This window comes from Perognathus longimembris, chromosome 7 (genome assembly GCF_023159225.1).
Source record: "Perognathus longimembris pacificus isolate PPM17 chromosome 7, ASM2315922v1, whole genome shotgun sequence".
Lineage (NCBI taxonomy): Eukaryota > Metazoa > Chordata > Mammalia > Rodentia > Heteromyidae > Perognathus > Perognathus longimembris.
The window spans coordinates 70,981,960-71,005,284 of record NC_063167.1 but is presented as its reverse complement, the minus strand read 5'-3'; the positions used below and the strand labels follow the sequence as shown (position 1 = coordinate 71,005,284).

Below are 23,325 nucleotides of genomic sequence, written 5' to 3'. Positions count from 1 at the left end.
TCAACAGGCCCTGGGCAGCGTGGGCACCTGCAGGTACCAGGGCGAGCCTGCTTCCCGGACAAACTCATGTCTGCTTTTCAGAGCAGGGCGGCACTTACAGCTGTCTCAAAGGACACACCTGTCACCATGGCATTCCCTTAGCCCCGCGTGTCTTTGCTCCTGACCATCACCGAGGATGGAATCTTGTCCTCCCGAGTGTGTTAATTACCCCGTTCATGTCTTCCATCCTATGTCCAATCTCAGGGCCTTGAAATAGAAATGCATGCTCCGATAGCTCCAGTCCTCATTGTTCACCGAGGACGCGTCCACAGCAGAAGTGCTTTTCCCTTCCTCTACATGCTTAGATCCGAAAGCTCCTGGCCCAGGACCCTAGGTGGTTAATCTAATTGTGTCTGTGTGCCCAGCGCCATGCATGCACCTAGGGGCGTTCACGGCTGTCACAGTGCACCCCAGTGATAACATGGTATCTATCAACGATGATGTCAAGCTGTGACCCTCAGCTCTCAGCCTCCTGAGTATTTAGGATTACAAGTGTGAGCCACTGTGCCCGGCTAAATCGTGAGAAATGATCATTCCTTGTGTCCTCCTCCCATTGCACTCATCTTCTACCATAGTCTCCTATTCTTAGACATGCCTCAATATGTTAAAAAAAAAAAAAAAACTAAAGGAAGCCTTTGCCTCACTCATCTCACTGGCAACTTGTCTTACCGAGAGAAGCTTCTGGATGCATTGGAGTAGAATTCTTCTGAGATGCCGAGTTCCTGCTCTAGTAGGAGCCCAGTCAGAAGTGGAGGAATTGGCTTAGCGTGGGCCATTCATGACAGCCCAAGCTTATTTACTAATACAATCTAATTAATAACAGACTCAGCTATCACAGGCCAAAACAACTGCCTCAGGAATGTAATACATGGCCGAGATGGGCAGATATGAATGGTCAAGAAAGGGTAGGCGCTAGAAGCTTCCCCCGGTTGGGGTCAGAGAAGAAGCACTTTGGATTTTGCAGGTCAGATGCTCTCTTTGGCAGCTACGCAACTCTGCCATTTCACTGGAGAAGCAGCCCGACATGGATGGTAAGAGAAGGGGAGTGACTGTATCTCAATAAATCATTTTAACAAACTGGTGTCAGGGTGCCTGGACCCTGGGGCCAGGGTTTGCCCTGAGATGAAGGTTGCCTAGGTGCCAGCGAGGCTTTTCAACAAGGAGGAGAGAGAAGCCACATGTGGCACAAAATAGAAATGTGGGAATGGCCTCCCTGGACTTGAAGACATCAAAGCAAACACAGACACGAACATGTGCAGAACTGGAGAGAGTTCCATGTCAAATGTCTGTTGTGGAGGATCAAAGCAAACTTGATCCTCTATGTTCAAAAGGGAAAGAAAGATGAGTTTGGGGTCTCAGTTGCCTGAAAACTCGTGGTGAGACAAATGGCACAAGGTCACTTGTAAGAGAATCGAATGTGCTGGGTGGTCCTCCCTTCCAGGGAGGAGAGGAGAGGCAGGGAGGCCAGAGCACAGGCTGATCTGCCTCTCCTCTTTTTCCTTTCAAAAACCCAATTATAGTGCAGGTTTCCGGAAGTTGGTGGGAGGGACATTGTACTTTCTAAGAAGTCTTAATTGCAGCTTTGTTCTCAAGTAAAGAACACAAGCGCCCTTACCTGGGAGAGAACGCAATGTGTTGACATGTATAACAAAATATTTGGACTATTTCAAATGAGACTATAAAGGAAGACAGATTTAAGGAGCCAGTAGGTCTACAAGCAAGCGTGCTCATAACCACCAATAATCTGCTTTCAAAGGAGCAAAGGAGCTAATTATATTTGGAGAGGACTATGTGCCTGGTAAAATAATTGAAAATAAATTGCTCTCCTTGGAAATGCAAATTACAGAGTGCTAAAGCAACTACTGGTCACATCAACCAGATATAGATGTGTTTCCACACCTCAGTTCTGTGGCGTTGATTGACATCCCATTCTGACTGTGACCAGACCCTGGGGCAGCTCTGCACACAGAGGCACAGGGGCCCCAGGCAGGGGGAGGCCACTTGTTGAAAGCCTTCAGAGGTGAGACCCTATCCTTGGAATTTTCTAGGCTGACACTAGGGGGCCCTAGGGAATTGGGTTTGACTCAGCCAGCTGGGAGTCAGGGCTGGGTTCTGCTGACCCCATCTGTAGTACCACATAACCCAGGCCACCAGGCCAAAGGGAATGAGACACTGACCACTCACCAGGAGCCACGTGGCCTGTGGGGGAGGGAAGAAAGAGAGATGGGAGGCCCTAGAGAGGAGGCTGGAGCATCCTTACACAAAACATAAGAAGATGTCTCCTCAGCAATATCTAAATAAGTCTTCTGTATGTACTGGGGCTTGAACTCAGGGCCTCAAACTCTTGCTTAGCTTTTTTTTTTTTTTTTTTTTCTCAAGATCAGCACTCTACCACTTGAACCACAGTTCCATTGCTGGCAGGCATTCTTGCTGATTCACTGGAGACAAGAGGCTCACAGACTTGACTGACCAGGCTGGCCTCAAATGGCAATCCTCAGCTCCTAGCCTCCCAAGCAGCTAGGATTACAGGTAGGAGCCACCAGTGCCTGACAACCTTAACAAGTCTTATTGCACAAAACCAAACCAAACTCCTCCAAAATCTCAGGCTACAAAAATGTTATATTTTTACTTAAAGAAGCAACATTGATTCGATATCTCCTCTTAAGCGCTCAGATGGGCATTTGTCAATGGCTAGGAGAGGAAAGTTGGATTTCCACCTGGAAAACAGTTACTTCCTACCATGGTAGGCAGATCCCAGCTGAGCGAGCTAGACTGTGATTCCCTTCACCTTGACAACATTAGGCTCCTCCTACAACCTCTTATCTAAAGAGGGAAGATGAAGAGATTTGGGGGAGGGGGAGCCGGTGTTTTGGGGGCGGGGTGGCCATGGGGCACATTGGTTCCCATGGGGACACCTTGGCTCCTGAGGCCGTGGGAGGCAGTCCCTTCCCTCCCACAGGTGAGGGACGCCAGGGCTGAGGGAAGTGATGCACCACCAAGAATCACTTAGCGGGGCCTGGCACCACCCGAGGGCCCACTAAATGCCCTGGATCCCTAGGGAGCATGTCCAAAGCCACAGAGAGAAGAGAGGGGCTGAAAGAAGAATTCGTCCACACCCTGGCCAGGCCACTCCCCAAGTCCCGCCATGCTCCTTCGGCCGCTGCGGGTGCGGTTGCCCAGTCCTCAGTAGCCAGCCTTCACCTCCCCCTCGTCCATGCCCCCCCACCCCCGCAGCCTTCACCTCCCCCGTCCATGCTCCTCACAGCCTTCACCCCCCCCTGTCCATGCCCCCCACAGCCTTCACACCCTTCCCTTCCCACCCACCCATTCCCGCCTTTGCTCTCTTCTCCCTGGGGCCCGGGGTGGGGGCGGGGGGGGGGGAGCTGACAATTTCCTGGCCTTGCTGTGCATGCTGAGGAGGGAAAGGAGCAGAAGGATGAGCAACACAAATGGGCAGAGGACCAGCAAGTGGACTAAAGGTGGCCATGAGCAGATTCTGGAAGGGAACGTGAGCTCTGCAACTAAGGGGAGAAAAATGGAATCATCAGAGTCGCTTACCCTACCTGTCAATCACGCACACCCTCCACGTGCTGTTCTAGACAGATAGATGGGGGAAATCGCAGGGCCCCGTGGTGCAGGCTGCTCCCCCCCCCCCCCCACACACACTACCACTGGAGAGCCCAGGACAGAGGCAGACCCGCTGCCTGCCCTCCCATGACCAGCACCCCCCCACTCCCCTTCCCAGCCATTCTCAACCAGTGACCTACATAAAACCGCCAGCCCCAAGCCAAACAAAACCAAAGAAGAAACCTTGCCTTTAATCTTCTCCCCTTAGAGAAGCTATCTATAATTCAGCCTCCTTCTCAACCGCGTGGCTGCTCCTGAATTTTTAACAGAGCTATTCCCATGGCTGCTGCTGGCACACGCAGCACATAGTCCTGTCCTTCACACACAGCTAGATTCTCGGCCTCACCCACACTTGCCCCCCAACCCTGTCACTCTAAACGGGTCACACATTCCCCAGGCACCCTCCTTTCCCTGGGCTCCTTCCCTGTGTTTCTTCTCAGCTATCACCTGCTCTGCATCCTCCAGGCTGGGCAGGCTGTCCTGATCACCCTGCTCCCAGCCCTGCCTCCCTTTCCTGGGGCGTCACTCACCTTGTGCCCTTCTCAAGGCCCTTTCTGCCTGCAGCCTCTTCCTCTCCCTTTTAACCTCTTCTGGCTCATTAGCAGTGTTTAAGGGTGTCTGATAGTGCTGTGTGTTTCTCAATAACTTTATTGATCTGAAACAAATCGCATGGCCTGTGACCCCAGGGCCTGAGACTCCATATAGAAGCGTGCAGGCACATCTGAGCCTCGGGTGCTGGGCCTTCTGGGGAGAAAGATCCTCCCACAGATGTGGGGCACGTGCACAGCTGCACACTGGGCCGGGGAAGCAGAGAAGACAGGACTGCAAACACCATAGGTCCCCGAGCCACTGCTCAGAGGACCCGATTTACAAGCCCTTGAAGCAAAAAGGCAGATGGTTAAAGCAATGCTGGCAAATAAATGTGGCCTGCATTGTTACCAACAACAAATGTTCTAAGGACTAGATTAACAATGCTATCTTAAGGTGGGTACAGCGGCTCACATCTGCAATCCACTCAAGAGGCTGACATTTGAGGATCCTGGTTCAAAGCCAGCCCAGGCAGGAAAGTCTGTGAGACTCTTCTCTTCACTTGACCAGCAAAAAGCTAGAAGTGGAGGTGTGGCTCAAGTGACAGAGCACCAGCCTTAGTGGAAAAAGTTAAGCAAGAGTGTCCAGGCCCTGAATTCAAGCCCCAGCGCCTGAAATAAAACCAAAGGAAATGAAATGAAATAGAATAACAAAATAAAATAAAAATCATCCTCTAATCCCCGAGGATCTTTCCTTACTCCGGATCATGGCCCTAAGCACTGACAAGAAACTCAGGTTCGGTTCCCTCCAGACTCCTTGAAGCTTTGTAATGACTGGAAACCTTACTGGTCACAGTCCAGGCTTCTGGGCTTTTTCAGTGATGGAGGATACAAAGACCACTCAATTTTTAATGTTGCCCTTGTGGAATTCACCTTAAAATCTTACATCTGTCTTAGAAGGATTGTACAGAGAACAGCAATATAGATACAGAGCCAAGACCAAGTGTCTCTGAGGAGCCGTGCCTTCTAATCCCAGAACCGGTGCTTTTAGTGAGTAGCTATTTATTCCCCTGGAAAGTCTGGTGCTTCTCTAGAGCCTAGGAACTCCAGTGGGAAAACATATATGGAATGTGCTCAGGGGTGTGGCGCTTCCTATTATCGTTGGAATGAAAGACTAGCAAGAAAAACATTCTGCCTGAACACTGAGGAGACTAATGGACAAGGGAAGAGGACCGTGAAGCCCCAGGGAAGAAATCCAAGATGGCGTTGGCTTCCTGTCTAGAAGACTGGCTGCCCAAGGTGGACATAGCTGTCCCCTCTCCAAGGGGATACCACTGTCCTCAAAGCACTCCTGCCCCATGGTGTGTGTCACTAAGCTCAGCTCCTTCTTCCCCATTCTGTGAGCTCCACCAGAAAGAAGCAGCGAAGAGAATGATCCGCACCAAGCACTGGCAGCTCACACTGTAATCCCAGCGGAGATCCGAGGATCACAATTCAAAGCATTTCCAGACAGGAAATCCTATGAGACTCTTATTTCCAATTAATCGGCAAAAAGCCAGGAGGGGTGCTGTGACTCAAGTGGTAGAGTACCATCCTTGTGTATAAAAAGCTAAGGGACAGTGCCCAGTCCCTGAGCTCAAGCTTCATTCCTGGCACACACTGAAAACTAAGTAGATGAATGTTGAAGACAGCCACTGGCCACCGGGAAGACGCACTAGTCCAGCTGAAGAAGATGTGTTTTTATTGTAAAATTTCTAATAACACCTCACATGTCTGCACGGCACCAGGCTGTACTCTGCCAGGAGGGGGCTTCCCACATGGAGAATGGCTTCCATCTTCTGTGCCAGGGCCTGCACTTGAGTTCTCTGGGCACCCTCCCTCCATTCCTTGATGCCTCTAGGGTACAATGTAAAGAGGCCCCAGTGACCATGGCCGTAGAGTGGCTCTTAAGTGTCCCCCAAAGGCCCAGATGTTAAAAATATGGTCCCTAGCTGGATGCCAGTAGCTCACACCTATAATCCCAGCTACTCAGGAGGCTGAGATCTGAGAATTGCAGTTCAAAGCCAGCCCAGGCAGTAAAGTCCATGAGACTGTTATCTCTAATGAACCACCAAAAACCTGGAAGAGGCACTGTGGCTCAAAGTGACAGAATGCTGTCCTTGAACAAAAGAGCGCAGGTACAGTGCCCAGGACCTGAGTTCAAGCCCCAGGACTGACTGTCCCAAAAGAGAAAATGGTCCCCAGCTTGGAGTTATCAGCAGGCAGTTGATCTTTTAGGAAATGGGGCCTCATGTGAGGGCTTTTAGTCATTGGGGACATGTTCCAAAAGGTGACAGTAGGACTCCAGTCTCTCCCATCTCTTGTGTCCTGGGTAAGAGGTGTGTGCTTGTACCCCACTGCACATTCCACTGAAGGCCCAGTGTGGAGGGCCTGGACTCTGTGGACTGAAAGTTCGGCAGTTTTGAGTCATAAGAAATCTTTTGTCTCTAGACATAGAGTACCTCGGGCAGATGTTGTAGTATGGAAACGTGGTAACGCAACTCTCAGGATCAAAGTCCCCATCATGTGTGTGTTGAATACACAGAGGCAAGAAGTAAGCACTTACTGTTTGGGAAAGGTTGTTGGGTTTTGTGTGTGTGTGTGTGTGTGTGTGTGTGTGTGTGTGTGTGTGTGTGTGTGTTGCTTGTTTTGTTTTTCTGCTTGATTCAGAGGTTACTTAGATGTAGCTGAATTTGGCTCAATCAGGTTAAAATGTAGAGTGACGTTCTCATTTCCTCTGCATTGTGAGGTCGGAGGATCAGCCAAGAGGAAAAGAGTCTGCTGTAGATTTTTATCCATTATCTGAATATTTAAAGGCACACAATATTAATAATTGCTTCATTTTTGGGGGGGGGAGCAGAGCATGTCAGAAGCAAAAGCCTCATATAAAACTGATTTGTTTAAATGAATTAGTACAGAAAGAAATAATAATGCTATTCTCTTCCCCTCCCCCTTTGTGTGCCAGAACTAGGGCTTGTACTCTGGACCTTGCTCTGTTGCTGAGCTTTTTTGCACAAGGCTAGCACTCTACCACTTGGGCCATCCTTCCACTTCTGGCATTTTGCTTTCACTGGAGGTAAGAGTCTCTGAGATTTGTTGTCTGGCCTGGCTTCGAACAGCTGTGACCCTCAGATCTCAGCCTCCTGAGTAGCTAAGATGACAGGCGTGAGCACAGGCGCCATCTTTCAGGAATCTATACCTTAAGCTAAAGCTGGAGAAGGGCATAGCTTTGACGGCAAGAGTGGAGAGCAGTGGAACGTCCTCGGGAGTGTTCACCCATGTGAGGTGTTCACCAGTGGCAGCACCCTGAGCTCCATGCACTGGGGTCCATGGGAGGCCCAGCCTACCCACTTGCTGGGGGAGCTGGGGAGCCGTCATGTGGCCACAATGCTCTGGGACAGCCCAGCATCTTCCATCTGCCCTGGACGCCGCTTCAGGATGAAGTCGGTGGGGTGGTAAGCAGGCCCTCGCCCTGCTGCTGGGTCACCCAGTACAATGAGGCCACACCACCCAGGCCCTGGGGGCCACAGCGGATGTCCACCTCCTTGTGCTCAGGGGCCTTTCCTGCCCAGTGGGCCTTGGGAACCCTCACCTGACTTCCTGGAAGAGGGAAGTGGCGGGAAGTTAGAGGGGAAAAGCAGCCTTTCACAGTGGAGCAAATATCAAGAGTAATTTCAAAGAACGATAAAAATGATGTTGGGCATCCAATTTTTAAGCCCTACTGCAAATGTATGCATCAATTTTAATAATAAATCCTGTCTGATCTTGAATGGTCCTGACTCTCTCCTTTCCTTCCTGGAGAAGCATAGAAAATATTAGTTTACATGAAACCATCTGTTTCTGTCCTTATTTCATTGTAGTCAGCGCCCATTCTCTCCAATGAAGACAATCTGATGTGCATGTCTCCTCTCCAGGGTTTTGTGACTAACGTCTATTTTCTTCTTTTTCTCTCAGAGAGAGTTCCCCTACCACATGGACCAGCCCCCTTCAGCATCTTTTCCTGGGGCATTTCCTTTCATCCCCGGCCAGAACTTTCTGGCCACCCAACAGCCCCCACCCCACAGAAACTTGCAGAGAGGTTTGTTTGGCACCCTTAATATTTTAAAAAGGAGTAGTTGCAAACATTCTCTAATTGGGACATGTCATTATTTAGTCTGCTTTTCATGGCTTTGGAAAAAAAATAATAATAACCCGAATAAAACCATGCAAGGGAGCAACTACTTATTTGGTTCATGGTTTCAGACCCGTGACCGTGTAATGCTGGGATGCTGCATGCCTGGAAAGCCAGCATCATGTGCTGGCACCCTGGTTTGCTGCCAGCTCATGCAGTGATTGCGCCCCTGGAAGGCAAGCGCCTATGGTGCTGAGCACAGGGAACCCACTTCCCAAGCAGCCCAGCCATGCTCTGCTCTGCTCTGCTCAAGGAAATGTCAGCCTGTATGGGCAGGGCCTGGCCAATCCCCCACATGCCCTCAGGCTCCTTCTCTTCTCTCCCAGTGCCAGGAAGTTGGCTTCTTCTTAGTGGAGGTGAACTCTTTTGAGTGTCTCTGATACTTCCTCTTCTCCAACTTTACATGCTCTTCCAGGCTCGACAGGTACAGGCTTTTCATCTTTCGGGTCTGATTTTTGTTCCCAGTTCTCATTGTAAGTCTGGTAAGGACTGGTCTCAATAACCATGCCATAAGTCATGTCACGGGTGGAATTCTTAGCCTCCTTGGCAGTTCCTCCATCAGACTAATGATTCACTTTAAATGAAACCTCAACTCGAAGACTCAGGGCAGGGACAAAACGTAGACCCATTAGTTTGCCAGAATGTAAACGACATGGCCTCTAGTCCAATAGAGCCCTCATTCTCATCCAAAATTTCATGCTCACAGTGTTTACATCTGCATTCCTGTCAGTGTTCTGGGCTTCTGAGCTCTCCCCGAAACTGCCTGTTAAGCTTTGCCTGCAGGGTTCTTGGGCTTTGCTGGTCCTCTTTGCCACGCATCCTAAGCCTTCCACAGCTGCTTTCAAAGGCCCCAGAGCCACCGGGGCAGGGACTCACTACTCTGCTACCAATTTTCTGCATTAGCTTTGGTGCTGCTGCTGTGGTGAAGAAATACTGGAGAGACAGTTCAAAGAAGGAAAGATGGATTTTTGTCTCTTGGTCTCAGACGTTTCTGTCAATGTTTTGCACCTGAAGCAACCTCCTGGTAACCAGGATGGGGGTTGGGAGGTGAAATAGGTGTGTGTGTGTGTGTCTGTGTGTGTGTGTGTGTGTGTGTGTGTGAGAGAGAGAGAGAGAGAGAGAGAGAGAGAGAGCGCTGTATTTCTCTGGGCCTCTAGCCTGTTGGATGATGATTCAATTTAGGGCAGACCTTTTCCACAGGAAAGACCCAAAAGTGTCCTTTATGAATCTCTTCAGTGTTTCTCAATCCAATCAACCTGCCCATCAAGATTAGCCACCACAGTCATTAAAAAAAAGACAACCAGCATTTCTCGATGTATTGAAAGATCTGAGAGCATGGAGCCCCCATTTCTACCCGGAAGCAGTAGCCGGAGCCAGGAAGTGGCCATTGTCCTCCTTAAGAGGGCTCCACACATGCTGGCAACGTTTTGGCTGGGACAACTGAGAGACAGGGTGCCTAAAGCACAGATGCAGGAATGTGAGTGAGTCTTGTGGGTTGCCACAGAGGATAAAAGTGGCTTAGGACAGGGTGAGGGTAGAGGTTCCTGGGGCATCCACATAGAACTACGCAGCTGGCAGATGGGCCTAGAGGCCTGGTGCTCACGAGATCTCAACATGAAGACTTGGCGTTGTCATCCTGACAGCACTAGTTACAGCCTGGGTAGCATTTTAGAAGTTCTGAGGAAAGCAAAGAAAAGGGAGCTAAAGGGTCCAGGATCTGTCCTTGAGACACATTCATGTTTAACAGGGAGAGAACACTGAAGAAAACAGAAGAGGAGGAGGAGGAGGAGGAGGAGGAGGAGGAGGAGGAGGAGGAGGAGGAGGAAGAGATGCTCATATTAAGCTATTGCCTTACCCCTGCCCCAACAGGATGTGATCTGTAAGAGCAAACGCTGTGCCTCAATTGTCTTTGTATTCACATTGCCCAATACACAGTAACATGCAATGCTGATCTTACTGTTTGATGTTACCTTGAAAATAGTATTTTAGTAGTGTTTAAGCAACTTTTTTGCATCATGCTATTGGATCTTACCCAGTTCCCAAACCTTAGCTGTGACTTTCATTCCTTGTCAATCATCAGTAGAGGTGACCTAACTACTGCTGCAACCTAATCAAGCTGTCCACCTGACAGGGTGGAAAGATGGAGCATTCTATTACATTTTGAAAGGCCTCCCACGAAAGAGGCCTTCCCCTCAGCCAGCCATTCCAACAGTTAACTACTGTTGCTTGCCTTATGTTTAGGCAGCCAAATGTGGAAAAGCAATTCCTCCACGCGTCCCTGTAGACTTGTACAGTTTCTGCTCACAGTGGGAGAAATATGCTTCGTATTACTCTTCCTCAGCCAAATTACAGCAGAGCCCCACTGGATTGACACAGCTTGTTATTACAGAGGCCTGGTGATGCCATACCCCGGGTAGCTGCACAAACCAGGCTGCCAGGCTGATAAGCAAAGCAGCCAAAGGGGTCTTCTTCCACCTGAGCTCATCAAGCCCCAGACCACTCACCTCGAGTGCCTTCCCTTCTCTAGTGTCATTCCAGGGCCTGCAGACATGAGCAGATCATGTATTTAAAATATTTTTTTTCTATGCTGATACTGGTGTTTGAACTCAGGGCCTCATGCTCTTATTTAACTTTTTTTTTTCTTTTTCCCAAGGCTGATGCTCTACCCCTTGGGCCATAGCTCTACTTGTAGCTTTTTGCTGGTTAATTAGAGATAAGAGTCTCTCAGACTTTCCTGCCTGGGCTAGCTTCAAGCTGTTATCCTCACATCTCAGCCTCCTAGCTAGGTTGACAGGTGTGAGCCACCAGTGTTTGGGTTTCCAGATCCTATTTTTTGCTTCCCAAGAAAAGGTGGTAAGCTATCCGACAAAACGTGTGACCGTCCACTTACAAGCCGTACCTGTGGGGCTGAGTTTGAGTTCTGTTGGTCCTGACTTCTGTCCACCACACTTCTTCCACGTGCCATTGTAGACAAGAGCCACTTCCCCACCACACAGTGGTGTTTGTCCTAGTCATTTCTTCCACCCCCACAATGGGCAGAAGAAACAAGGCAGGGGAAACTCTCTTTTCTTTTCTTTCTTTTTTTTTTTTTTCTTTTGCCAGTCCTGAGGCTTGGACTCGGGGCCTGAGCACTGTCCCTGGCTTCATTTTGCTCAAGGCTAGCACTCTACCACTTGAGCCACAGCACTACTTTGAGCTTTTTCTGTTTATGTGGTGCTGAGGAATGGAATCCAGGGCTTCATGCATACTAGGCAAGCACTCTACTGCTAAGCCATATTCCCAGCCTGGGGGAAACTTTCTCTACATGAAATTTTCCCTTTTTCCATGGGGTATGAAATTCAGCCCCATATTTTACAACATTGGTTTGATCTATTTCCAGAATCTTCACCCAGGATGCCTCAGTGGTGCCTGAAAGGTTTCCAGCGGACCAGGACTCGATGCTGTATTTTGTGTCTGAGTTGGAGCAGATGGGGATCTCTTGGGCATGACTAGCAGAGCTCTCTTTCAGCTTGCTCTCTGAATGGTGAGAACGAGAACAGTTACTTTGCTAGAAGACAGTCCCTGATGATGGGAGAGCTCTAGAGATGAGAGGCCCATGAGAGGAATTCTGTCCTAAGCCAGGGCTCTCCAGCTGCCCCTGTACCAAGAGGGAATGTATCCTATCCTTCCCATACGAACATTCTACAGCATTTAGGCAACAGACAGCTCTTCTAGAGAATCTCGTGAGCCACGCTGAGGGAAAAGTGACACTATTAATGCTCTGTCTGTGTGCTCAATATCCAGGGCACTTCTGCATTCGCAATTTATCAACGTCTAGTTAGAAGCCTTTTCAAACATGAGCAAACAAAAGGAAATTGTGTGTGCGGTGATTCAAATTGCGTCTCTGCAACCAGTCTTCTGTGGAGAGGTCAGAAGGACCCAGCGTCAACAATCATTTAGCCCCAGTGGCTTTGCTGCCTTGGCAGAAAGATGCACAATAGAGCCAATAAATCTTGCTCCTAAATCTCACGGTCTCCCTGCTGGTGTCTCCAAGCCCACTTTTGTGGAAGCTTCTTGCTGTTACCATTGGGTGTCTTTAGTCTTCCTTGCACAAACATTTATTGGGCACACACTGCCTCACATGCCAGCCACTCCCAGCCCCTGTAAGAGGGGCTCACAGTGTGGGGACAGAGATGGACAGATCGTGTCTATCGTGTCCCTCACCTGGCACAGGTGTGGAAGTTATCAGAGCCCTCAAAGGGCCATGTAGCCCAAATACAGGAGCAAAGGGAGACTTCCGAGAGGAGGCGGCCCCAAGCTGTCCTAAAGGTTCATAGCAGTGGTTCATAGCAACTGATGAAGGATAGGCTTATGGAATTTCATACAAAAGGAGCAACCTGACCAACTTTGAAAGTGTGAGGGGACATGGATTGCTGAAGAATTCAGTGTGATCGCAGGGTGGTTAGAGCTCAGATAAGACAGAAAGCAAAGGGAGAGGATGTTGCAGACATAAATGTACCATATTATTTAAAAAAAACAAAACACCACGCTTGCATGTCCTGCTGCAGGAGTCTGGACATGAGGTGAAGAAGGAGGTGAAGTAACGGGCGGGTGACTGTGGACAATAAAAAAGGACTAGCTTCTGATAGCAGTGGTGAGTACGTGCTCTGTGCAGTGAGAGGCAGGTGAAGACGAACCAGGAGCTTGGAAGAGAACTGCTCTGGCAAGATGAGAGTGGGAGTTACTGCATTCAATGTGTGCTCCCATTCAGGAGACTGCATACAGACAGAAGAGAGGGAGTTGAGGGTGAAGCCAAAGGAATAGTTAAAGAAGGAATCAAGGCTTGGTGTTTCAGCACCTGCCTGTAATCCCAGCACTAGGCGATTGAGACAGGAGCAGGCCAACTTGGTTGAGACAGACCAGTTGGGGCTGCACAATGAGAACCTATGCCAACAGACCAAAATCCAATTAAAAAAAAAAACCCACAGGAAAACAATGCATCCTTGGGGACAGGGGATCCCGAAAAGAATGAGAAGGGTCGGGCGCGTGGCTCAGGTGGTAGAACCCCAGCCAACAAGTGAAAGCATTAGATAATGAGTTCAAATCCAGGTCACAGAAAAAAAAAGAATGAGAAGGAGCAATTGCTATTAGGAAAGGCATTTTTAAAACTTTGTCTTATGAGGCCAGGAAAGCTAAGAAATTGTAATCAGGAAGGTTCAGGGAAGTCATTTTAAGTACTACAGAAAAGACAAGTACATGAAGGCATTCATTCAAAGACAGCCCAGGCAGGAAAGTCCATAGACTCTTATCCCCAATTAATCACCAAAACAGCTGGAAGTAGAACTGTGGCTCAAGTGGAGCAGTGCTCAGGCCCTGAGTTCAAACCCCAGGACCAGCACTAAAATAAATGAATGAATAAATAAGTAAATAACTTAATTAACTAACAAGGAGATCATTACCATTACTAGAAACATAGCTCAATAGCACAGAGACTCAGGCAGCTACCACAATGAGCTATGTACCGGGTACTGTGTGAGGCACCTTGCATAGTCACTACATTTAAGTTGCAAACAAATGGGCAATGTACAGAAGCAGTCTAAAGAAGACTTGTCTAAAGGCATGCTGCTATCCAAGGCTGGCCCGTGGAAAGGAATTCCACTTCACATAATTCTCCCAAGAGAACGCAAGTTAAGAGAGACAAGATACTGCACAACCTTGCTTAGGATGGAGTTTATATTTAATCTTTCTGTTCTGTTACCCATTGGTGAAACATATTAACATTTCACCATAATTCTGAATTTGCTGACTCAGATGTTAACACATTAGAAGGAAGCAGACAAATGAATTCTAATAGAATTGTCATTACTTTTATCACTCGAATGGGAATGGAAGTGACTCACTTGTTAGGTTGCCTCTGCACTGGTGGTGGCCCGGCTATGCCAGGCAGGGCCCTAGTGAGGCTCATGTGCAAATAAAGAAACAACACAGAGCTGTGGCGATTCTCTAGCGTGCAAGGCTTCCCTTTTTTTGAACCAATACTGGGACTTGAACTCAGGGTCTCATGCTTTTGCTTGGCTTTTTTGCCCAGGCTGGCACTCTACCACTTGAGCCACACCTCCACTTCCAGCCTTTTATTGGTTAATTGGAGATAAGAGTCTCATAGACTTTCCTGCCTGGGCTAGCTTTGAACCATAATCCTCAGATCATGGGGAACTAGGATTACAGACATGAGCTACCGGTGCTCAGCTAGCTATTCAATGTTTTAACAACTATATGATCCCTCTGTGCATAGTAACAACATTGTTCGGTATGAAACTTCCTGCAGGGTGCTGATGTACATAGTACCAAGGAGAGGGGGACTTTATGCTTATTTCGATAACCAAGTTGAGAAGAATTTATTTAAGACAAGGGCTTTCTGTGTGGCTCAGGCTAGCCTCGAACTTGCAAGCCTTCTGCCTCAGCGTCCCAGGTGCTTGGATTACAGGCATGGGCCACAGCACTTGGCAAGACAGAATTTTTTTTTTTTTTGCAAGCCAAGATCAATTTCAAGTGGCTCTTACCTGGTAAGGAAATGACACGATTCTTAATGGGTGAGGGAGTAGAAATCCTGGTGGAGCCATTTGAGTGCTGGGCTTTTTGGTCCTAGGCATCCGCTTTGCACCACTACACTCTTGCATCTTCCTTAGTGGCATCGTGGACTAGGAGCTGAGAACGAATCCACGTCTGCGAGACCTTTGTCTTTTTGTGGATCTGAGATAGGAGAGTCCCCCCCCCCCCCCCCGCCATACACCTTCCATTCAACAGTGCTGTCATGGGTAATGTGAACCAGCTGATGAAAGACTTGAGACCCTGCTGGCGGGAACTGCCACATCACTGGAAGGAGCAGCCTGAGGGCAGAGGAAGCGGCGGCCACTACACAGGACAGGGGGAAGGGCCAGCTAGCTTCTCGTAGGGCTGCTGGCTCATCCGGTGAACTTCTAAACTTGATTCTGCAGAGGGGAAAAAATGAGACCCAGTTCTGAATATGTCTACCAAAATCAAAGCGCAGGACTTTCCAATGTCCTCAGCTACCGTGTGTGCTGGCCCTGGCCGCGTGTGCGGGACCATGTTCCAGGACTGCCCTGTCCACGTGAGTCGTGGTTAGGTCACAAGACAGTCTGTCCTGAATTTTTACCTCAGTTTTCCAATGTTGCCCCCCCCCCATCATTCACAACTGTTCTCAGTGATGACAAATACACAGTGTTTCTCCAGTGTGCTGCTTAGACAGCTGCTGTGGAGTGGGTGGAGCCGGGGCCCCATGGTCTGGCCTCTTTCCTGCCTGCCTGCCTGCCTTCCTTCCCCCACTCTGGGCTCTGTGTCAGACTCTCTTGCCTGAGCCCTGCAGCACTGAGCTACAGGTCAACAGACAGAATGCAAAAGGTTTGGCTCTCTTCTCTAGAAGTCAACTCTGGTTCATAGGATTTTGTTTTTATCCTTGGAGACAACTTGCACTCTAAAGATGATCATGATTGATGTGTGTGTGAGTGTGTGAGTGTGTGTGTGAGAAAGTGAGTGTGTGTGTGTGTGTGTGTGTGTGTGTGTGTGTGTGTGTGTACTGAGGCTTGAACTTAGGGCCTGTGCTCTTACTTGGTTAGCACTTGAGTCATACCTCCACTTCTGGCTTTTGGGTAGCTAACTGGAGATGAGACTCTCATGGATTTGTCATCCTTGGCTGCCTTTGAAGCATAGTTCTCAGATCTCAGCCTCCTGGAGTTCAGACATGCCCCACCAGCACCCAGCCTAAAGAGGGTTGGTTATTCTATAGACAAACCAACTTCAGGGCTGACCGACAGAGCTGGTGTGCAGCCTCTGCTGCTCCATACACAGTTCCTGGGGACTCAGGGTGATAAACATTCAGACTGCAGTGTGGAATACACTGGCTCATGTCCAAGGGCAGGAGGGGATAGCTCTGCACTTACTCAGAAATGTTACAGTGGCTAGAACCTTGTGAGTCCATGGCTGCTCAGGGGCTCTGTGCTGGGGGCTCTCAGAACCTCTGCACCTGTGGGCTCCGCTGTCCGTGACTGTGGTAGAGGGAATCTCCAGCCAGAAGGTGGCCCAATCCACTTTCTGCAGCCTCACGTTGCCATGGTATCGAGGGCTCCCCGAGGAGGCACCCAGCTGCGTGCTGCCCTTCAGTTCCAGGCCAGTAACAAGCCAGGGCTTGGTCTGGTCCTGTGGGTCATGCCACCAGCTCACGGAGGAGGACTTTGGGCCCCTTCTGCCTTGCAGATGAGGGAGAATGGCTCTCCTTCCAGTACAGAGTGCTCCTTGGTTGACACAACCATGCTTCTGGCTGCAAGTTACAGATCACAGAGGAAAAGAGTGCTTTGAATAAGTCAAAAACTTCCTACCACACAGGGAAATCTCATTTGTGATGACTTTGTCGAGTGCAGGACAAATCAAATCAAGCCGTTTCCTCCTGTACCACCCAAGAAAGAAAGATTTTCTAAGTACAAGTATGCACTTAGAATTTTCACTTAGATTGGGTGAGGCTGGGGGTGGGTGGAGGCGGGGAGGCCTGTACTGGGACTCCAACTCAGGCCCTCACCTTTTGTTTAGTTTTTTCACTCAATGCTGATCCTCTACCTTGAGTTATAGCTCAACTTCCATTTTTTTACAAGATAATTCGAGATAAAAGTCTCATGGAGGGGCTGAGAATGTGGCCTAGTGGTAGAATGTTTGCCTAGCATGTGTGAAGCCCTGGGTTCGATTCCTCAGCGCCACATAAACAGAAAAAGCCAAAAGTGGCACTCTGGCTCAAGTGGTAGAGTGCTAGCTTGAGCACAAAGAGGCTCAGGGACAGTGCCTAGGCCCTGAGTTCAAGCCCCAGGACTGGCAAAAAAAAAAAAAAAGGCTCAAGGACCTTCCTGTCTAGACTGACTTTGAACTATGAATTATGATCCTCAGATCTCAACCTCTTGAGTAGCTAGGATTACAGGTGTGAGGTACTATGCTTTGCTGCAAGTTACTTTTCAAGCCAGTTTGTTTAATCAGCTCATCCTTAAGAATAATATTAGTTGGGCAAATACCTAGCAGTATTTTATTGGGTTAATTGGGAAGGTGCATAAACCTAGAAGTCATGATGCTATGCTAATTTAAGCTCATAGATTTTTAGAAGTTAGATTTTCAGAGTTCAATATGATCTTCCTCCTTCAATGTATCTTTCCTCTACTCAGTCCTAATTAGGTTAGTAAGTACTTTAAACAGGGAAATAGTATTAATTAGATGTCTGTTCACAATATCTCCACAAAAATAATTACTATGGAGCTATACATTTATGTGTTTATATATATCTTCTCATCTATCTGCCCATCACCTCTCTATCTACTAATCATATATCTAGTTGGTAAAGAAGAGAGCCTTCTTATGCCTAAATTACAGTGTAAAACTATAACAGTAATGCCGGCTCCCAGATGAGAAACTCAAGATATGTAGAAAGAAATGCAGACACTCACTGAACAAATGCTTATTGTGCAAAGTCTGATCCTGGTTGCTCTGTGGGTGAGGCAGAGAGAGCGATCAAGTGCCCCCCTCCTCGGCATTCCAGCACTGAGGGTGCGGTCAGGACCCCGGAGCCAGAATTACCCTGGGAAACACACTTGACCTCCCAAAGCCTTCGTTTTCTTTCCCATAAAAACAAGGGTAATAATAGCACCCACATTATTGCATTGTTGAGGAGACGGCACAAAAGGTCCGCACAAAGGCTGAGACAGCTGGCTGGCTCTGGAGAGCTCTCATGACCGTCAGCTAGGAGCACTGGTGTAAGAGGCAGGGACAGCTCAACACTAGGGGAAAGCAAAATAGAACTAGTGTTAGAAATTAAAGAGTGCTAAATGAACTTACACATTGCTATTCCCTGCTAAGGAAAGAATTCAGTCTTAGACTGTTTTACACACACACACACACACACACACACACACACACACACTCACAAGCTAGAAGGGCAAAGAAAAAGATTACTTTTCATAAGTAGGTCATAAACAGCTCATAAGCCTGCTTCCACATTGGGGTTGATGATTATGCTTCAAAAGTTTTTTTCTTATTTAATATAAAAAGGGCTCATAAGTGAGGTTTGGAAATTATCACCCATAATTTCATCACTTTAACATAACCATTACAGTCAGTGTCACCTAAGATTATTTAGAAAAAAGAAACAAACTCGCACTGTGTTTATTACGCCACCCCCATAAGTAATAAAGTCACCATGTACAAGGTGTGCATGCCCAGTGACAGTGGAATCCCCTTCCGTTTAAATATTCGTAGAACGATAAAATCTGCTCTTACTTCAAACCATAGTTTGACTTTCAAAACAGAATGTTAAACAAGTCCTTAATAAATATGCTAATATGTTTCCCTATTGCTACCTATTAGGCCCAGTTTGGACTCCAGCCTTGCAAAGAAATTATTTTTAGCTGTGGTGTCCGGGAGGATTACAGCTGCACACTGGGAAGCCCTTCGGGGGAGGTCTTTGGCACAGATTCCCACGTGCCAGGGTGAGGAAAGGTGGCAGGTATTTTCCACAGGGATTCAGATGCACAGAGAAGAGATTGTGGTCTGGGAAAACATGTCAACCTGCCTACATTGTTTTTTTCTGAATCTGAGAGAGTTAGACCAAATGTCTAGTGTGAAAACTAACACCAAAACACAACTCCCTGGCCTGCCACTCTAGGCCAAAGCTTGGGGATCCTCATCTCTAGCCAGTGGGAAGACAGAAAAACATGAAAGAGAAAATCATCTCTTTGGAGATGCTTCTAATGAGCAAATGCAACAAAGTATTTTTAAGTCCCCCTTAATTAATTTTTTTCTTTGTGTTTTTTTGCTTTGGGCAATTATTCTTTCTAGGCTTTGAATTTAACAAGCAGCCCAGAGAAGGCAACTATTAGCTGTGGATTTGTCTATCTTCATTGTACACAAAAAGCACTGATTGAGCTGAATGCTGGTAGCTCATGTCGGTAATCCCAGCTATTCAGGAGGCTGAGATGTGATGATTGTTGCACAAAGTCAGCCTGGGCAGGAAAGTCTGTGAGACTCTTATCACCAATTAACCACCAGAAAACCAAAAGTGGTACTGTGTCTCAAAGTGGTAAAGCATTAGCCTTAAGCTCAGGAACAGCACCTAGGCTTTGAGTTTAGGCCCCACGACCAAAAAATAAAATAAAAAACACTGATTCTTCAAACATGTGTTAGGTCTCTCAACCTGTGGAAAGTGAAAGTGAGCCGAGCAGCTTATTTAGTTTTGCGTTGCCATAATAGGGTACCTGAGGCTGGATAGCTTACAAAGTGAAGAGGTCTACTGCTGGTTTCAGGGTCCTGACAGCATGGAGCTGGTGTCCTGACTGCATTAGAACATGGGGGAGGGGAGGAAGAAAGGGAAGCCAAAGAGGTGAGTACCCGGGGTGGGCTCGCTTTGTGACAGTCCACTCTCCCAGAATGGCATGAATGCAACCAAGAGTTGGGAGGGACCTAAACCCTTAACATCACCACCAGGGATCACACTTGCATCCCAGGAACCTTTGGAGGACACAGCGGAGGCGTCACAGCTTCCACACAGAGATGCTCAGACCCAGCCAAATGGGTGTCTCCCTCCGGACCAGGAAAGGCGGGAAATGGAGCCCATAAGGAATCTGAGGGGGCAAGAAGGACGATCTAACTGTGAGCCTTCATGTTGTAGATGAGGAAGCTGGGACTTAGCGAAGTGAGGGCATGTCCATGGTCACGGCCATGCCTTAGAAATGGGCCAGGAAGCCCCCTCCTGTCCTGCTAGAGGGTCAGATCCCCACCAAATTCTGGCTCCACTGACCTGCTGGCCTCCTCTGGCAAACCTGGCTGGCTGGTGATCGCTTCCTCTGCAGCTCATGCCAGGAGCCCTCAGGGGGCCTGGCCACCTCTGCCATGGTGCAGCTGTGGGCACCCGCATCCTCGGGGCCTGCAGAGAAGACTGTCAGGGAGAAAGACTAGGGGCTTGGCTTTGAAACCTGGAGCTGTCTTTGCTCTATCTGTCTCCATACTCCTTTAAGCCCAGGACTCCACCTGCATCGATCTGAACAATCTCAGCCCCGGTAAGGGGCCAGAAGCCCTGGAGCTGTGGGGCCTGGGTACTGCCCACCTCCAGGTGAGCCAGTTGCAAGGGCAGGCCCACGGCAGCTCCCGTCGGTGGCAGACACTGACTGTGAAGTCCCTCCCTGGGGAGTGCATCTGGCATTTGGTACCAGAAATGAGGACCCCCCCCCCCCCCAGGATGCCATGGACTGCATCTTGTATGTGGTGGAGGTAACCTCCACAGCCACGAGGCCGTTCCTTAACTCTCCTAGAAAGCACAGATTTCTTTGTTAACCTCCTATTTTTTTTTTTTTTTTTTTGCCAGTCCTGGACTCAGGACCTGAGCACTGTCCCTAGTTTCTTTTTGCCACTTGAGCCACAGCACCACTTCTGGCCGTTTTTTGTATATGTAGTGCTGGGGAATTGAACCTAGGGCTTCATGTATACGAGGCAAGCACTCTTGCCACTAGGCCATATTCCCAGTCCTAAGCACAGCTTTCTTAAGGCAGTCCTAGTAGGCTAGGATATGCACAGATCCATAAAGCACACCCCTAGCAATTCTTTCTTAATTAACAAATTAAGTCATCGGTGCTATTTTGAGTGGCTATAAATTATGATTGTTTGCTCTCTGTCTTTGTGTTACTTTGGTGTTGGGGATTGAACCCAGGGCTTCATGCGTGCTGAGCTCTTCCTTCTGCCAGAGCCCCGGCCCCAGCCAACCCTCATTTCCGGTTCTCTTTTCTGTCTGAGAATATCCCGAGGAATTTCCCTAAGTGGAAAGCTGAGGTGATGCAGCTTCGAAAGATTCCAAGTGTCACTTGGATACTTACGGCCAACAGGACAATTTTTTAGTTAAACAGACTAACATGCTTTTAAGAAAATAAAACAATAACAACAACAAGAAACATCCAAACCTCAGTGTTCTATCACCCAGTCATTACAGTTATGTATGGTTTTATAGCCCCCTCCTACTGGTTGGCTCAATGCTCAATGCCTATGTAGAGAGATCAGAAGTTATAGATGATGTCTTTCTGTGAGTGCATGTGAGAGCGTGTGTGCCAGTCCTAAGGCTTGAACTTGGGGCCTGGGCACTATTCCTGAGCTTTTGTGCTCAAGGCTAGAGCTCTACACTTGAGCCACAGCTTTACTTTTGGCTTTTTGGTGGTTAATTGGAGATGAGTCTCATGAATGTTCTTGCCTGGGCTGGCTTCAAACTGACATCCTTAGATCTCAACCTCCTGAGTAGCTGGGATTACAGGTATGAACCAATGGTGCCTGGCTCTTTCTGCCAACTTTTGTCAGTGTGTCAATGGATTGTGTCAATGGATTATGAAGGGTAACCCCATTTCAGGATAGACAAGGGTAGGAGGTGCCCTGCCTGGGCAGGGACAGGCAACACGTTGGAACCTGCACTATTGACATGTGGACTTTGCACAGAGCTGGGCTACCTTTCCACACCAGCCTCACCCCTCACCTCCAGAGTGAGCAAAGCTCAGGCTTCTCATAGTTAAAATAGGCTGATACAGAAAATGTCCTGACCAGGCAAAGACAGTTACAAAACTGTTCTCTTGCCGGCTTTGTAGCATCAATCTGAGCATTGAACATTTCTTGTCCCATATAATTTCACCTAAACAGGACTCAGATGGGACAGTCTTCTCAATTATGCTCCCCAGATGACAAACACAACATTGACTCAAATATTTAGCTCAGTTTATTTTTATTAATGCAACTAATAATTTATATATACACATATATATATTTAAGTAGTAGAATACTGGTGGCTTACACCTGTAATCCTAGCTATTTGGGAAGCTGAGAGCTGAGGATCTCAGTTCAAAGCCAGCTCAGGCAGACAAATCCAAGAGACGCTTATCTCCATTTAATCAGCAAAAGGCCAGAAGTGGAAATGTGACACAAGTGGTAGAGCACCAACCTTGATTGGAAAAGCTAAGGGACAGCACCCAGGCCCTGAGCTCAAGCCCCAATGTCTATACTAAATGAAAGAAAGAAAGAAAGAAAGAAAGAAAGAAAGAAAGAAAGAAAGAAAGAAAGAAAGAAAGAAAGAAAGAAAGAAAGGAAGGAAGGAAGGAAGGAAGGAAGGAAGGAAGGAAGGAAGGAAGAAGGAGAGAGAGAAAGAAAGAGAGAAAGAAAGAAAGAAAGGAATTCCATAAATACTAGCTGTGAATTTGCTCACTTCCCAGGAAAATAATCCACTGCTTGGGAAAATAATCAGGGCTGGCTGGTCCACAGTGTTCTCGGTGCCTGCTTCCTCATGATCTGAGTCCATGTTTCATTTGGATCTTGAATCCACTCTGTTTCTTCGCAGAACAGCTGTCCTTGATCTGCAGGCTGGAACCTGCCAATGGACAGCCTGAAGGTTGCCTCCCCGAGCTTGTACAGCCGCACCTCCCCTGCTGCAAACCTCCCTGCATGGGAGGGCCCAGGGATCAACATGAAATCTTTGGTGAGAGAAATAATCTCGGTGGCTTGACTTCATTCTCCTTCCCGCATCAGGTACCACATGACAGAGAGGTGGGTGTGCTGCGCCGGGCTGTGGACGCCTTGAAGGTGAGCTCTAGGGGCTCACCTTCCTCCCGATGTCTGGGAATTCAAGAGGGGCAGACAGGGTATCTGGGATCACTGGAAACAGAGAACGTCAGGTGCTGTTTCACGAGTGACAAAAGAATTCTGACATCTTATCATTATCTTAACATCTCCTTACACAAAGATGGTACAGAGGCCCATCTGTAACACAGCCTTTGCTGGTTTCAACCAGCCATGTTCATTGAACTTCTTGGTGCAAGGCTGGTGTTCTACCCTTTGAGCCACAGCTCCAGAGCCCTGGGTCTGCTTCATTAGCAT

At 48.2% G+C, this 23,325-nt stretch overlaps 1 protein-coding gene across 1 annotated transcript; it reads right to left on the bottom strand.

Moving 5' to 3' along the window:
* Positions 1-23,325, bottom strand: Cd101 (CD101 molecule). The gene is given in 18 exon segments (XM_048352147.1): positions 1-100; positions 3,428-3,560; positions 7,704-7,832; positions 11,303-11,371; positions 11,374-11,410; positions 11,699-11,919; positions 12,607-12,735; positions 12,937-12,997; positions 13,080-13,157; positions 15,058-15,174; positions 15,176-15,318; positions 15,321-15,371; positions 16,341-16,637; positions 16,640-16,717; positions 20,225-20,419; positions 20,422-20,530; positions 22,726-23,014; positions 23,186-23,325. Coding segments are annotated over 18 exon segments (2,376 nt in total).